This window comes from Drosophila sulfurigaster, chromosome 2L, assembly GCF_023558435.1.
Source record: "Drosophila sulfurigaster albostrigata strain 15112-1811.04 chromosome 2L, ASM2355843v2, whole genome shotgun sequence".
Lineage (NCBI taxonomy): Eukaryota > Metazoa > Arthropoda > Insecta > Diptera > Drosophilidae > Drosophila > Drosophila sulfurigaster.
Window position 1 is genome coordinate 23689432 of NC_084881.1, and position 13257 is coordinate 23702688.

At 35.6% G+C, this 13257-nt stretch overlaps 6 protein-coding genes across 8 annotated transcripts; 5 read left to right on the plus strand and 1 right to left on the minus strand.

Annotated features, from left to right (window-relative positions):
• Nucleotides 1-202: 202 nt before the first annotated feature.
• LOC133838283 (probable G-protein coupled receptor Mth-like 3) lies at nucleotides 203-4554 on the plus strand. 2 transcript variants are annotated; one of them, XM_062269350.1, is made up of 7 exons: nucleotides 214-1292; nucleotides 2465-2649; nucleotides 2726-2981; nucleotides 3056-3134; nucleotides 3189-3367; nucleotides 3429-3815; nucleotides 4085-4554. In XM_062269350.1, exons 1-7 carry the CDS (start codon nucleotides 398-400, stop codon nucleotides 4216-4218), a joined length of 2115 nt encoding a protein of 704 aa, XP_062125334.1. In that variant the 5' UTR covers nucleotides 214-397; the 3' UTR covers nucleotides 4219-4554. The 2 variants fall into 2 exon arrangements, with proteins under 2 accessions (XP_062125344.1, XP_062125334.1); XM_062269360.1 differs by lacking the exons at nucleotides 3056-3134; nucleotides 3189-3367; nucleotides 3429-3815; nucleotides 4085-4554 and having other exon boundaries at nucleotides 203-1292; nucleotides 2721-2910.
• A 103-nt stretch (nucleotides 4555-4657) lies between these two features.
• LOC133838347 (outer mitochondrial transmembrane helix translocase) lies at nucleotides 4658-6070 on the plus strand. The gene is made up of 2 exons (XM_062269423.1): nucleotides 4658-4988; nucleotides 5048-6070. Exons 1-2 carry the CDS (start codon nucleotides 4807-4809, stop codon nucleotides 6009-6011), a joined length of 1146 nt encoding a protein of 381 aa, XP_062125407.1. The 5' UTR covers nucleotides 4658-4806; the 3' UTR covers nucleotides 6012-6070.
• A 298-nt stretch (nucleotides 6071-6368) lies between these two features.
• LOC133838318 (ubiquitin carboxyl-terminal hydrolase 14) lies at nucleotides 6369-8382 on the minus strand. The gene is made up of 7 exons (XM_062269388.1): nucleotides 8250-8382; nucleotides 8011-8186; nucleotides 7847-7951; nucleotides 7405-7793; nucleotides 7184-7340; nucleotides 7054-7119; nucleotides 6369-6988 (listed from the first exon to the last, which is right to left on the minus strand). Exons 1-7 carry the CDS (start codon nucleotides 8263-8265, stop codon nucleotides 6449-6451), a joined length of 1449 nt encoding a protein of 482 aa, XP_062125372.1. The 5' UTR covers nucleotides 8266-8382; the 3' UTR covers nucleotides 6369-6448.
• Nucleotides 8383-8590: 208 nt separating this feature from the next.
• Nucleotides 8591-9551, plus strand: LOC133838450 (REPTOR-binding partner). Of its 2 annotated transcripts, none has more exons than XM_062269566.1 (4): nucleotides 8591-8755; nucleotides 8979-9060; nucleotides 9144-9265; nucleotides 9328-9551. In XM_062269566.1, exons 1-4 carry the CDS (start codon nucleotides 8705-8707, stop codon nucleotides 9430-9432), a joined length of 360 nt encoding a protein of 119 aa, XP_062125550.1. In that variant the 5' UTR covers nucleotides 8591-8704; the 3' UTR covers nucleotides 9433-9551. The 2 variants fall into 2 exon arrangements, with proteins under 2 accessions (XP_062125550.1, XP_062125557.1); XM_062269573.1 differs by having other exon boundaries at nucleotides 8595-8755; nucleotides 9144-9269.
• A 249-nt stretch (nucleotides 9552-9800) lies between these two features.
• On the plus strand, nucleotides 9801-11237 carry LOC133838415 (uncharacterized). The gene is made up of 2 exons (XM_062269502.1): nucleotides 9801-10018; nucleotides 10699-11237. Exons 1-2 carry the CDS (start codon nucleotides 9889-9891, stop codon nucleotides 11193-11195), a joined length of 627 nt encoding a protein of 208 aa, XP_062125486.1. The 5' UTR covers nucleotides 9801-9888; the 3' UTR covers nucleotides 11196-11237.
• Nucleotides 11238-11580: 343 nt separating this feature from the next.
• LOC133838420 (RNA-binding protein Rsf1) lies at nucleotides 11581-12779 on the plus strand. The gene has a single exon (XM_062269516.1). It carries the CDS (start codon nucleotides 11693-11695, stop codon nucleotides 12305-12307), a length of 615 nt encoding a protein of 204 aa, XP_062125500.1. The 5' UTR covers nucleotides 11581-11692; the 3' UTR covers nucleotides 12308-12779.
• Nucleotides 12780-13257: the final 478 nt, after the last annotated feature.

Genomic DNA, 13257 nt, shown 5'->3' on the forward strand with positions numbered 1-13257 from the left:
AGCATACTTGCTTAAGTACGTACATAGATGTATGTACATAGTAGGTATGAACGCACATGTACATGGACTTGCACACTGAGGAGAGGTGTGAATATAATACATACGCTCGTACATACGGTTTCTAGATAAATACGATTGTAAACATATTTCTTTATTTACTTTACTATCCACTTTTTTTTTTGTGCAGCCGTAAGGAGCGCATGCCTTCAGTTAGATTCAAGAACGCTATTCATTAATACGTATTCGCGCGCCGCGCGGAAGATAAGAAACCTTCTTACAAATATTCATATATAGTATATACAGTAATTTAAATTAAACCGAGGCCCAAATCAAAACAAAGAAATATTTTAAATTAAAAAATATATATATACATATATATTTAATTGAATCATATCTAATGAGTGTGGCATTGGCTTTGATGTATTTGATTTTCAGTTGTGTTTCCGCAAATATTAATTCGATCGGTATTTGTTGCAGTCCCGAATCGAAACTCGATTCAGAGTTGCTTAAATGCATTCCGGCTACGAATATTCAAAATGCAACAGATAATTTCGATGTGCTACTCGATCAAATTGATAGTCCCCTGGGCTATGACCTTGCCAGGCATAATGAAACAATTACAGACTGTGCAAGTACTCGACTCTCAAATGTTTCACTCGCTAGCGAAACTTCAGTGGAGATTTCCGCGAAATCGTGTCTGCTTACGCTCAACAACCGTCTCATTATATTAACGTGTAAACCTGAAGCCAACGATGTTACGACCACAGTTCCCAGCTCGAGAATTGGTTTCGTCAACAAGTGTTGTCCACACAGTTACATCTACAGTTCAGAGTTCAACAGGTGTGTGCCGGGTACACCTGACTTCGATGTGTACTCTCCTATCGTGGATCGGCCAATGATATTTGTTGACAATCCGCTGCTTTGTGCCAATAATAAAGTTCTTGTTGAATACACCGCGACCGCGGAAGCTGTGCGTGTTGCCGAAGAAAGTAAGCTCGTTTGGCAAGATGGCAGTCGCCAATTGAAACGAAGTCAATTTTGCATTGAAGCAATCGATGGAAAGAAGACGCCTCGTAATATTCGTTCGATAAAAAGGAATCAAGAATTTCTAATACGCACTTGTCAACAGTCGAAAATTTGCGATTCGCTACCATGTGTTCGCAGATGTTGTGCTGATGGCGAAATCTATTATAAAAAAAATATGACGACGCTGTGTAAACGCGATCCAAATGATATTCTATTTGAAAGTTTTGCGAGTCTAAAGATTAGCGGCAATTTTACGAAACCGGCTGGTGGGTAAAGTTAATATATCTTTAATAAGATATAAGTAGAATTTTCTTATCTCATATTATTGTCTGGAAATTTCTTATTTATAAATGATACAACCCGCAAAATACTGATACAAAAAAAATAATCAAACCCATCAGATACTTTGTTCAACCTTAATTCTTGCTATTTTTATGATTAATTAGACTTTAGTTTAAATAAAATATATATTTTTTGTTGATAACATGTAGCATCATGTATCACATTATCAAGTAGTTTTTCGAAATTATCCACTATAATTTCGTAAGTACAAGCAATCCATGAAATACATTTTTCTCAGTGTAAGTAAGACGTACTGCCATTTTCAATATTAGCAAAACCATTTTCTGGTTTATGTTTGTTGGCACCCACACAAGCAAACCTTTTGGAACAATTACTTAATGTGACATCATTGACTTATTTTTGGCCTTAATTGAGACATTACTTTTATTAATTACAATCCCAAATGATGTTTGCAAAATAAACAGGACGGATATTGCTCATGGAGTAAACTCATCCCATATTGCGGGACGTATACGTAATTTTAGGTTCACTTTATTTGGTTTCAGTTACTTTGCCCACCTTTCAACCAAATGAGCGCAGTTTTATATTCATTTGAAATGGTCTTTGAGAACGTGTCTGTAATTTAGATGTTGGCTTTGCCTCATAGATTCAATGGTATTATCTTTTATGACCTTGCAGTCATTCCAATTTGTATTTACCCTTCAAATGGCAACAGTTACTGCAAGCTAAACAGTTTCCAACTAATAGCCATTGCTTTAGCACATAAAGTTATTTTAATGCTTGCGAAGAGTGCCATAAACGCCTTAATGCTTCCTTGACCCCATAAAGTAAGTCTATCCGACAGCTTTTGTGCAAAGTACACTCTCACTGCTGAAGCTATTTAAAAGGCAACTTTGTGCCTTTTCTATATAAATTACATATGTAGGAACTTAAGTTTCAATTTCAAAAGTATTAAAATTTATTAATTTATTAAATATAAATATTTTAAGAATTCTTTGAATATTCAGATTTGTAAGCTACAAAATCGGTGATTTTAGAACTAAAACTATCATCATTATTAACTATTATTAGTGATTTTTTTAATTAATGAAAGGCACGAATCTCAGTAATATTGATTTAAAAATTTCTTCCTTAGTATTTGGGTTATTGCACGGCATGGAATGCCCAAAGTTTCGCCTGGATCCAGACTCATTTTCCGACGAGGAACATACAATAAGCTCAACTAATGGATCTCTCTTTATAACTAGTACTAGCAAAAAATATGCAAACAGTCAGTATTGTATTGAAAAAATTAAAAACTCGTCTATGGCTGATGATAAGGTAAGGTTTTAAAGTTACATATTTATATATACGATTTGAATTTGTAATTAAAGAAACTACTTCTTTTTTAGAACAGCTCTACACATTTGTATGCTTCGATTCGAAAGTTGTGGGCAATGATCGCATTCGATTCAAAATGTATCCAATTGGTCTACTAATTTCCTGCTGCTTCTATGCAATGACCCTTGCAGTATATATTTCTATCGAGAAATTGCGCAATCTCCCAGGCAAAATATTAATTTGCTTGGTAAGTAGTCTGCTGCTGGCCTATCTAGGAATTGCTTTGGGGCAATTAATGCCTACGTCCAATAACAAAGTGTGCGTCATTTCAGGTATGTTTTGTTTTTAAGTAATAAAACAAATATAATTAAATTATTTTTAATTTAATTTTTTTATTTTGACACAGGATTTCTTGTATATTTCTTTTTAATGTCTGCATTTTCTTGGATGAATATTACATGTTTTGATATATGGAAGACATTTGGGTAAATAATTCTGAATCAACAATTTTCAGAAATTGACGAATTTTTTTATATTAGATCAACGAAATCAAAGAATGTTCAAAGACGAGAGCAACGAAACCGATTTATATGGTACTCAGTTTATGGTTGGGGACTTGCGATCGTCTTAACGATTATAACGGCTACATTAAGTACATCTGATGTGCTATCGGAAAATATTCGACCCAACTTTGGTAATGGTCGTTGTTGGTTCACATGTAAGTTTATCAACAAAATTCATCCAAAAAAATTGTAAATAAAAAATACTATTTCTTTTAGATGATACTATTGGATATGCGAGCCTAATATTTTTTTCTGGGCCCCTTGGCATATTACTCATCATAAATCTAGTTCTATTTTTGCTAACACTAAAGTATTGCAATCGCGTCAAAAGGGAGATATTTCGTATGCAGAGTTCAAACGCTGAAAAACCTGCTTTGCGCAATCGATTTTTCGTGGATAAAACCAGATTTATAATGAATACTAAGCTATGCTTTGTAATGGGAATTACTTGGCTATTGGAAATTGCCAGCATCTTGTTATATGATCACAAGAAGAACTTTTTCTGGTCAATAAGTGATTCATTCAATGTCCTTCTAGGAGTTTTCGTATTCTTCATATTTGTGTTCAAAAGACGAGTGTGGAATGAAATAATGATGAAACTAGGTACGTGTTATTTTTTTAATTTTCAGTCTATGCTTTGGAATAATTGCATGTTATTTAAAAAATGGTTTATTTTTATTTCATAGCCCTACCCATATAAATTATTATCTACTAATGTATTATATGGTTAATGGTTTATAGTTTATAGAAATAAGGCTGAAATATAGAGATTTAATTGCCTTGGTCACACTTGACATTCTTGGATGCCTTAAAAGCGATCTTAAGAAATGTGTAGTATTATATTACTCACTTGTTATCATATATCATTTTAGGCTTCAAGACGAGAAGCGATCCTCGAAGAACCGGAAATACAACTTGCCTAACTCAATCGACTTACTCGGCACCGAGTGTCTCCATGAGAAAGATGGATATTGACGAGGGCGAAAAATCGCTGACACGAATTTGATCGCAATAACGCGAGGACATCGAAATTCATATAAACACGAAATGAATATTATTTGAAAATTATACTCCTAGCGTATGATAATTGAGTGCTAATGTATGTTACGCTAAAATGTATTAGTTATTTTTGTAGTTTAGAGCCTATGAAAGAAGAAGCAGCATTAATGGTACAACGTACTTAGCCTGAGGTGTGCTTGCGAGTGTGTTTTTATATGTTTTTATATGTATTTATGTGTGTGTGCAACCACATATTACGAATATGCTTCTTGTTTCGCACAAACAAAATAATATTAATTAAAACAATTGTATTACAACAAATAAATCGAAAATCACGAAAACTTCACAGCGCCAAATAATTTTTGTTTCATTTTCAGTCGTAGCAACCTATCGATGATTCTCACGTCCATCATTTATTAATGGAGCTCCTCTCTAGTATTTTTCCACGTTATTTAGTGAATTTTAAAATTCACGTTGCGGTCAGCCTGATTGCAACCTTTGGTTTAGTTCTTCTGCATTTTTTTAAGTCACACCAACTATCAACAAAATACTTTGCATTAAGTAAAAACAATTTACATAAAAAAACTTCACAAAAATGGATCATTTTAACTTTGGCGGTTCGGAGCTAACGCGTGGTCACATGGTTCAAATGTTACTGCGTATTTCTATAGCCTCAGTTATCACTTATTACTCAGTCAAATGGATGATGAATCAAATAGATCCGACAAGTAAAAGCAAAAAGAAGGCAAAACTTCTGGCCGAAGAACAGTTAAAAAGGTGTGTTCAAGTATTATAGTTATGAGGCATAATCAATCCCATATTTTCAACACTTGCAGGCTGCGTAGAGAGGACAACTTCGATGTAAACTTACAAACATTTACCGATTACGAGTTGATGATTGCATCACACCTTGTTGTTCCAGCAGACATTGCGGTGAAATGGAGTGACATCGCTGGCTTGGATGCCGTCATACAGGATCTACGCGAATCGGTTGTGCTGCCCGTGCGACATCGCGACATGTTTAAGAATTCCAAGCTGTGGCAAGCGCCGCGTGGTGTTCTGCTTCATGGTCCGCCTGGATGTGGCAAAACGCTGATTGCCAAGGCAACCGCCAAGGAGGCGGGTATGCGTTTTATTAACTTGGATGTGGCTATACTGACCGACAAGTGGTATGGCGAATCACAGAAGTTAGCCTCTGCTGTTTTCTCGCTGGCCGCAAAAATTCAACCATGCATAATTTTTGTGGATGAAATCGATTCGTTTCTGCGTGCACGCAACTCAAATGATCACGAGGCCACCGCCATGATGAAAACACAATTTATGATGCTGTGGGATGGTCTCAGCACTGATCCAGAATCTGCTGTCATTGTCATGGGAGCCACAAATCGGCCGCAAGATCTAGATAAGGCAATTCTTCGTCGTATGCCAGCACAATTTCATATTAGTCTGCCATCTGAAGTGCAGCGTGGACAAATTTTGAAATTGATCTTGGCAACGGAGGAGATTGACAACAATGTGGACTTCAATCGCTTGGCAAAACTGACGAATGGTTTCTCGGGCTCTGATCTGCGTGAAATGTGTCGCAATGCTTCCGTTTATCGTATGCGACAATTTATGACAGCCACGGATAGAAATCAGCAGCAAGCGTCAAAGCCACAGCCATCAACTGGTGCTGCAGACATCAACAAAGCTTTGATCTCTATCACCATGGATGATCTGCTGAGCTCGCACTTGAAAATGAAGGAGTCCAAAATGCACACTGGCAATCTATTCTTGGAGAATAGAATAGATTTAGATTAACAAGCTTTAGTTTTGTTTATTTGTTATTAAATTTTGATCACAAATCATTTACAAGACAAGCGATTTTTGACTTAATACCTACATAAGTAAAAGTAGCGCAAGAATCGCTTTCACTGAAAAAAAAAACGAAAAAAAATAGTTGCACCCTAATTTGGCATTTTATAATTGTGTTTTGCAAGCTGATAAAATATAAATATATTTGGGGATTTCCCCCGCTCAAATGTCAAAGCATTCGTCATAGAACGATAAACGAGATGCATATCGATCTTTCTTCCACTTTGTTTGTTTTATCGATACACCAATCAAAAACACAAGTTAATCGATGTAACAGTCAGTTTAAATGCAATATTTGCGACGTTCGTTTGATCAATTCAATTTATTAAATGGATTAATAATCAGTGTGTAAACCTCGCAAGTAATTATTATTGGACAAATATCTAGCACTTATCTAAAAGTTTTGGCCCATACAAAAGAACATATGCGCAATGCCAATCGCCGCCGCCAGAAAGTCGCAATATCTCATCGGTTGTTACCGAAGTGACGTCGTCATCATCAAACTTAAACCAGACATCGCCACTGGAACGCACCCAGGCCACATAATGACCTGACGAACTGGAGCGGCCCTTGTGTGTCAACACAGCCTTCAGCGTATAAAATCCCGAATTGTTGCTTCCCAAATCGTCATCGAATGAGAATTTCTCATATTTGCTTTCATCGATTTCCTCGTCGATCTCCATAGATTTGGCAGTTTGCTTTATCTGCGATTCCACTTCCATTTTTTTATCATCGACTTCCTTAAATTTGGCACGCATGGGACACAACTTTTGTTGTAATTCGGGCGTGCACAGTTCAAATGCATCGAAATCCATGGGAAATTTAATGTCTTTCAAGACCTTCGCATTGATACCCTCCTTGCCTTTGTATTGGAAACGTACGAACTGAACGGTCAAATAAGCAGGAAGACGGCTCACTAAATACTGCAAAAGCAAGCAAGAATATTCTTGAAATTAACTTGAAAATAAAGGTAATGTCACTCGCTTACAGTTCTGGTATAATGCGCATCGCGACCCAAGGATTCAGAGTTTTTAACCAGCTGTTCTTTCATTTTCTGCATTTAAATATAATTAACGAATAGTGGAAAAATCATTTAAATGCTTACTATTAATAATTACCGATTTGAGACCACTTTGCATGTATTTAACCTCCATGGAAATAAAGCAACTCAACTGCAAGAAATTCTCGGATGAAATTGTGGCAGGTTCGTCAGGAGCTTCGTCTGCGGTCATTTTCACTTCAAAGGTGCCGCCAAAGAACTGTTCAATAAATGAGCTGCGAAAATAGTGGATACATTAAATACAATATTATAAAATCTACACTATTCAAGAGTTTGTACTTATGCGTTTTCTTTTCGGCAATAGCACCATCCGATTCTTGACTCAATGGACGCAGTTTTTGCTGCAGCATCTTGAGAATCTCTGACCAACATTCGTTGGCATCCTGCTGACGATAGGTGCCATTCTCTCCAGTCTGAGCAAATTGTGGCGACGCTCGATGTAAAGCCTGCAAAAGCACAATTGGCGTAATTGTAGTGCCCTTCTCCATTTGGGCAAATACGATCTTCATGGCCGATGAAACGGTCGATGCCGTTGATCCACTATCTGAACTATCTTGGCCAAAATTAACCAATGCTTTGCGCAACTCGGGCACAGCTCTTAAACACTGAACGGTGGCATTCATGTAGCATGTATTTCCCAGATTGGTTAAACCGGCTGGAATACGCATCTGCAAGGGGACTAGTTAAAAAATGTTTCACACTTATATGGAATTTACATTACCGCTGTGGCTGCTTCAGCCTCGTTCATGTCCTCAATAAATTTAACTGGTGTTTGAGGAACCTCTGGCACCTTTTCCTTGGAACCCAGTAATAACACAACTGCACCCTATGATGGCAATCAAAGCTGATTCAGTGAGAATAAGAGTGAAACGAGTCGCAACTTACATCCTTCAGCTGTAAATTCCATTCATCATCCTTGAGAATTCCACCTTTACACATCACTTTTTGCCGTTCTGGTTGCACGCCAGTGAGCGCAAATAGTTGAGCTTTAAACAAGATTGGCTCCTCATCGGTATTCACATCAATATCCGGATAAAGTTCGCGGCCCCATTTCACTTTTACTGCGTAGAATAGAATGTTGCGGCGCACACTACATTTAATTACATTAACTTGCAAATATTTACCTTTGAAGGACGGCATTTTCAGGAGTGATAATCGCAGAATCAGATGAATTTCTTTAAAATATCAAAGTCATACTAGTAGCTATCCAGTGTGACCGCAAGCCCATTGACAAAAATCTACTATTTTATATAAAAAAAATATTTCAAAATATACAACTTATACAAATACTGACTTGGTTGTACTTGATCAGTAATAACTTTTTTTTAAGAAAAAAACTAATTTCTATGAAATAAAATAATTGGAGTACCTGTAGATATTTTGTTTCGTTCGCTTGGCGCTATAAAGCTTGAATAATTTTGAAATGACCACACTTATCGATTATACTTAAAAGCAACTCTGAATTTTATCAATAAGCATTTATCGTTGCAGTCGATGCTAATAACAAACCTATTTGTGGAAGACCAGTGTTTATCTCTTTAAAACGTTAATAATTTTACCAAATAAATATAAAACTGAAATGGATTGTGAAAGCATTCAAATGGCGATATCAGATGAAAATAATCTGACTGTGAGTAGATATCTTTATGCATTAAATGCAGTGCTTACCTTGTTCTTTGTTACTGCGTAGTAGTTTATAGCTACATACATACATACATGCGCATTTTATGAGTTATGTTTGTATGTATGCATGTAATCAAATAAGAAATTCAAACAAAGACGCTATAGATTCGGGGTGGAAACTACAATAATGAGAAATCTACATTAATACAATGTACTTTTTTCTACACAAGGAACGCAAGGAAAGCGGAAGGAGAGGACGCAAACCTGGCAGAAAAACCTCCTCAGAAAAAGTTGATATTAAAGCCAAACTTGGTACGTTCTTATACTTATGTGCTTATACATATGTACATTAAATTACATTTTATATATATTTGTTCAATATTCATTATATTCAGAACGGAGCCGGCAAAGTGCCAGAGAATGCAGAGCACGAAAGAAGCTTCGGTACCAATATCTGGAGGAGCTTGTTGCTGATCGCGAAAAGGCTGTAATTGCATTGCGTACTGAACTGGAGCGAGTTGGTTAATATATATTAATGTTGTGCACAATGATAGTCTTATTAAACCTTTGGCATTGCAGCTAATACAATGGGATAGGCAGATGGCTGAAAGTGACAGTCCCAATAATGATGTTGATCAGCTACTGAAGGAGATTGGCATCCTTAAGCAAGAGCTACATGCTTGAACTCAAAGTACAAAATAAGTTTTTAATAAACTACATACATACACATAAGCATATATTTTCATACCTTAAGTAAATTTAACTAGCTTCCGTAAGTTGAATAAACAAATTTATGAAGTCTTAATTAAGTTTGGTTATAATTCGATCCCTTTTGGTATATGTGTTAATATTCTTTATTGTATTTCGTTCTGTTTCAGGAATTATGTAAAAAATATAAATATTTATATCCTTAAATACAAAACTGTATTTTAAAAAGTATCCATCCTTTTTTTGATATATTATGTTAAATTGTACATATCGATATACAATTCCTTCAATTTTTTAGTATCAATATGAAAACGGTAATCTCGCTTATTTCTAGACATTAAATAGTACATTTTCAAATAAACTTGAGGTCACTCTGTTTAATTCTTCATGTTACAAATATTTACATCGTAAATTATTATTTTTTAAATTACAATGGATACCAATACAGAACGGAGTACAGAAGCGACTTCAACAGAATTAAGAAGAGAGGCCCGCCGTAAAAAAATATTGGAAAGCGCAAAAAGTCGACTGGAGAAACTGAATGGCAGAGTGCAGACACATGGTAAGCATTTCTTCTGCACTTGTTTTGAACAATGCAAATGTAATGTATTTAAATTAAATCATAGAATTGCACGTTGGTACAATTGAAATGTTACAATAAACCAGCAGTAGTCGAATATAACATCTTCACATTACTTCACACATTTGTATAGTCTAGTGGTTTAACCTCACGAGTGCCCTTTGACTTATATTAATATAATTGATAGGGAATTATAAATCTTAAGTCTATTTAAATACACGATTTAAATTCAATTGATGTACTCGCTTCATGTTAATTTAGTATTTTCATTATCTATTTGACACTCGCCATCAGTCTGCTCTTTACACTGGAGTATTGGTACTCATCAGCTGATGTTCGATGGAATGAATGAAATTGAAATAAGTAACGTCATTGACAAACACAGTATATTTTTATTAGGTTTCCATTTATTGTTTTTGTATTCTATGGGGTTTTCCTATAAACCCAAGTAGGACAAAGCGAACAAAAGCTACGAGCTACAACAAAGTTTTGTTTGTTAGTTAAGGCTTATCACTCAAGTTAGGTTATGATGTTAGATATTTTGAGTTTTTAAAAACGCATAGTAGATAGTATTATGAATATAGATATCAGAAATATTTACATACATATGTATATATATAAATATAGATATCAAACTATAATTTTCCATTTTTTCATTTCAGACGCAAATTCCCCTGAGGTTTTGGAATATTCGGACCCTGAAGTGGAACCCAACATTCAAGTCGGAAGTAAAAATTATCAAGAAGATGCGTTTAATTCCGTTTTTTTTACCTCAGCCAGCAGTAATACAACTAATCTAGAGACCCCCGGTTTTTTTGTAAAAAGCAGAGCCCTTATTTTCGTTGCTGCTATAGTGGGATACATTCTATCTCAGTATGCAAATAACATCCTCTTTGTTCCAGTTGGGTTATGCATACTGATTGAAGTGTTTTATTATAAAGGACATCAATATCTGAACAACAATATTGTTAATACGATTGTGCCAATGGTACTTTTGTTTGCTGGTCCTTCGTTGGGAAATAAGATAAAACAGATTAATAGTCTCGTCTCGATTTCACAATCTCTCCTCATAAATCTAGCTATAACCATATTCTGCATATGCCTCAGTAGCTTTTTGTTTCAATTGTTTAGCTTAAATCATATTGTGGATATCAAATAAAATGTTATTACTATTTCGACCTTACATTGTGACGTAAGAATAGATATTGTAGATTTTTTGCTTTTGGGTAATGCATACGGTTATTGAATGCACTTTTAAATCTTTTATAAACAAGTTTATAAAATCAATGAAAATTGGGTATTTTCATAATTCAATGTTTTATTCGCAATAACATGAAAATTGACATTAAACCCAAATTAGACAATCACATATTTCATTTTCCAATTGTTAAACTTTAACTTTTAACGAATGTGCATACTTTTCAGCGATTTCTATTATTTTCTCTCTGTTCTATTCCATTATTCCTGTTGTGTACTATTTTATGGCCTTAATATCAATTTATAACCGGCTGAAGTAGTGAGAATTTCGTTTGTTGAATCTGGTCACGCTGAATTAGAACTTTTGATGTACATACAAAAAATCGAGCTGGAGTGCGGTGGAAAAAATATTGATTAATTAATATCTGTGCTAAGACAGATATATTTGTTGAAAACGATATGACTGATCAACGGGGGACTAGAGTTTACGTTGGCAACTTAACGGATAAGGTCAAAAAAGACGATCTCGAAGGTGAATTTACAAAGTACGGCAAACTGAATTCGGTATGGATTGCATTTAATCCACCCGGATTTGCCTTTGTTGAATTCGAGCATCGTGACGATGCCGAAAAGGCATGTGACATTCTGAATGGCTCCGAACTCTTGGGTTCACAATTGCGAGTCGAAATCAGCAAGGGACGTCCGCGACAAGGCCGGCGTGGTGGACCAGGCGACCGAGGACGCCGCGGCGATGTCGGCGGCCGGCACAGCATAACAAATAGCAGTGGAGGCGGCTTTCGACAACAGCGCGGATCGAGCAGCTCCAGCAGCCGCCATTGTGAACGTAGTTACAGCTCGGGACGCTCAAATTCGGGCTACGGCGGTGGTGGCAACAGCCGCGATGGTGGCAGCAGCAGCAATGGCTTCAGCCGTCGCGATGCGTACAGCAGTGGAGTTCGAGATAGCAATCGCTATGGCGGCAGCAGCAGCAGTTCAAGCTACAGTCGCAATGGTGGGCAAGGCGGTGGAGGACGTTTTAGATCCCGTTCACCAGTCATATATCCTCGGTTTTAATGTTAATCCATAAATACGCATCCACACACATTTCGTATTAAATTTCTCGAAGCCGCTAATAAAAACAAACCCCAATATTCAACGTTCATTGCGATATTGATGCGATTCTGCTATCATAAGGATGCAAAGAGAAGAGAGGAAGCATTGCTAATATGTACATAACATACATATACAATACATATATATTGATATCATTAAGGAAATATGCATCTTTTTTAACACATATATTTCTATGCTAGGACATCAGCTTTGGTATAACAACAAACAAAAAACATACTATTTATTTACACATACAACAAATTGCATCAAACAAATTCTTAATTTAAATCGAAAAAATATTCAAATTTAAGAAACTAAATTAGCCAACTATTAAAAATAATTAAGATACATATATTTAAAACAAAATATATACGGACTTAGTTTTACCGACAAACCTAGAATACATAAATCTAATAAAATTGTCAGAATCGTATTTGATTTATACATTTGTTATACTGTTTTCGCCAATTACCATTTTAAGGGATGATTCCCATTTGAAAAAAAGAGCTCTTACAATGTGGGGTATTAGGGTAGGTCGATTTAATTACGATAACGATATATATAAAAATATAAACCACTTTGATTAGAGGGTTAACTTAGGATTTTTTAAAAATTCTCGGATCGACATAATTCTATTGGAAAAGCTTATTTCGTTGTATTACTGTTTAGGTTTTCCATTCGACTTAATCTTCAACATGTCTTTTTTAAAGTAGTAACGGATAATTTGGGATCTACAAGCTCTTTAGGCAAAGTTATCAAAACGATATCGATAATGTCCACATTTATAATGCTCCGATTCCAGAAAATTGGAGACGCCATTCGATATTTTCTGCGTTGAAGCAAATTACATTTTAATCGAAAAGTACTGAACCAAAGACAAAGGTAAAGGCCATTTTAGCAGATATATGATA

Coding starts and splice junctions, on each gene's coding strand:
- LOC133838283 (XM_062269350.1), top strand. CDS start 398: ATGAGTGTGGCATTGGCTTTGATGTATTTGATTTTCAGTTGTGTTTCC. Junction 3,135..3,188: donor GATATATGGAAGACATTTGG/GTAAATAATTCT, acceptor TTTTTATATTAG/ATCAACGAAATCAAAGAATG. Junction 3,368..3,428: donor TGGTCGTTGTTGGTTCACAT/GTAAGTTTATCA, acceptor TATTTCTTTTAG/ATGATACTATTGGATATGCG.
- LOC133838347 (XM_062269423.1), top strand. CDS start 4,807: ATGGATCATTTTAACTTTGGCGGTTCGGAGCTAACGCGTGGTCACATG. Junction 4,989..5,047: donor GCCGAAGAACAGTTAAAAAG/GTGTGTTCAAGT, acceptor CAACACTTGCAG/GCTGCGTAGAGAGGACAACT.
- LOC133838318 (XM_062269388.1), bottom strand. Junction 7,794..7,846: donor AGGCTGAAGCAGCCACAGCG/GTAATGTAAATT, acceptor GTCCCCTTGCAG/ATGCGTATTCCAGCCGGTTT. Junction 7,120..7,183: donor TGCAAAGTGGTCTCAAATCG/GTAATTATTAAT, acceptor ATTTAAATGCAG/AAAATGAAAGAACAGCTGGT.
- LOC133838450 (XM_062269566.1), top strand. CDS start 8,705: ATGGATTGTGAAAGCATTCAAATGGCGATATCAGATGAAAATAATCTG. Junction 8,756..8,978: donor CAGATGAAAATAATCTGACT/GTGAGTAGATAT, acceptor TTTCTACACAAG/GAACGCAAGGAAAGCGGAAG. Junction 9,061..9,143: donor TGATATTAAAGCCAAACTTG/GTACGTTCTTAT, acceptor CATTATATTCAG/AACGGAGCCGGCAAAGTGCC.
- LOC133838415 (XM_062269502.1), top strand. CDS start 9,889: ATGGATACCAATACAGAACGGAGTACAGAAGCGACTTCAACAGAATTA. Junction 10,019..10,698: donor TGGCAGAGTGCAGACACATG/GTAAGCATTTCT, acceptor TTTTCATTTCAG/ACGCAAATTCCCCTGAGGTT.
- LOC133838420 (XM_062269516.1), top strand. CDS start 11,693: ATGACTGATCAACGGGGGACTAGAGTTTACGTTGGCAACTTAACGGAT.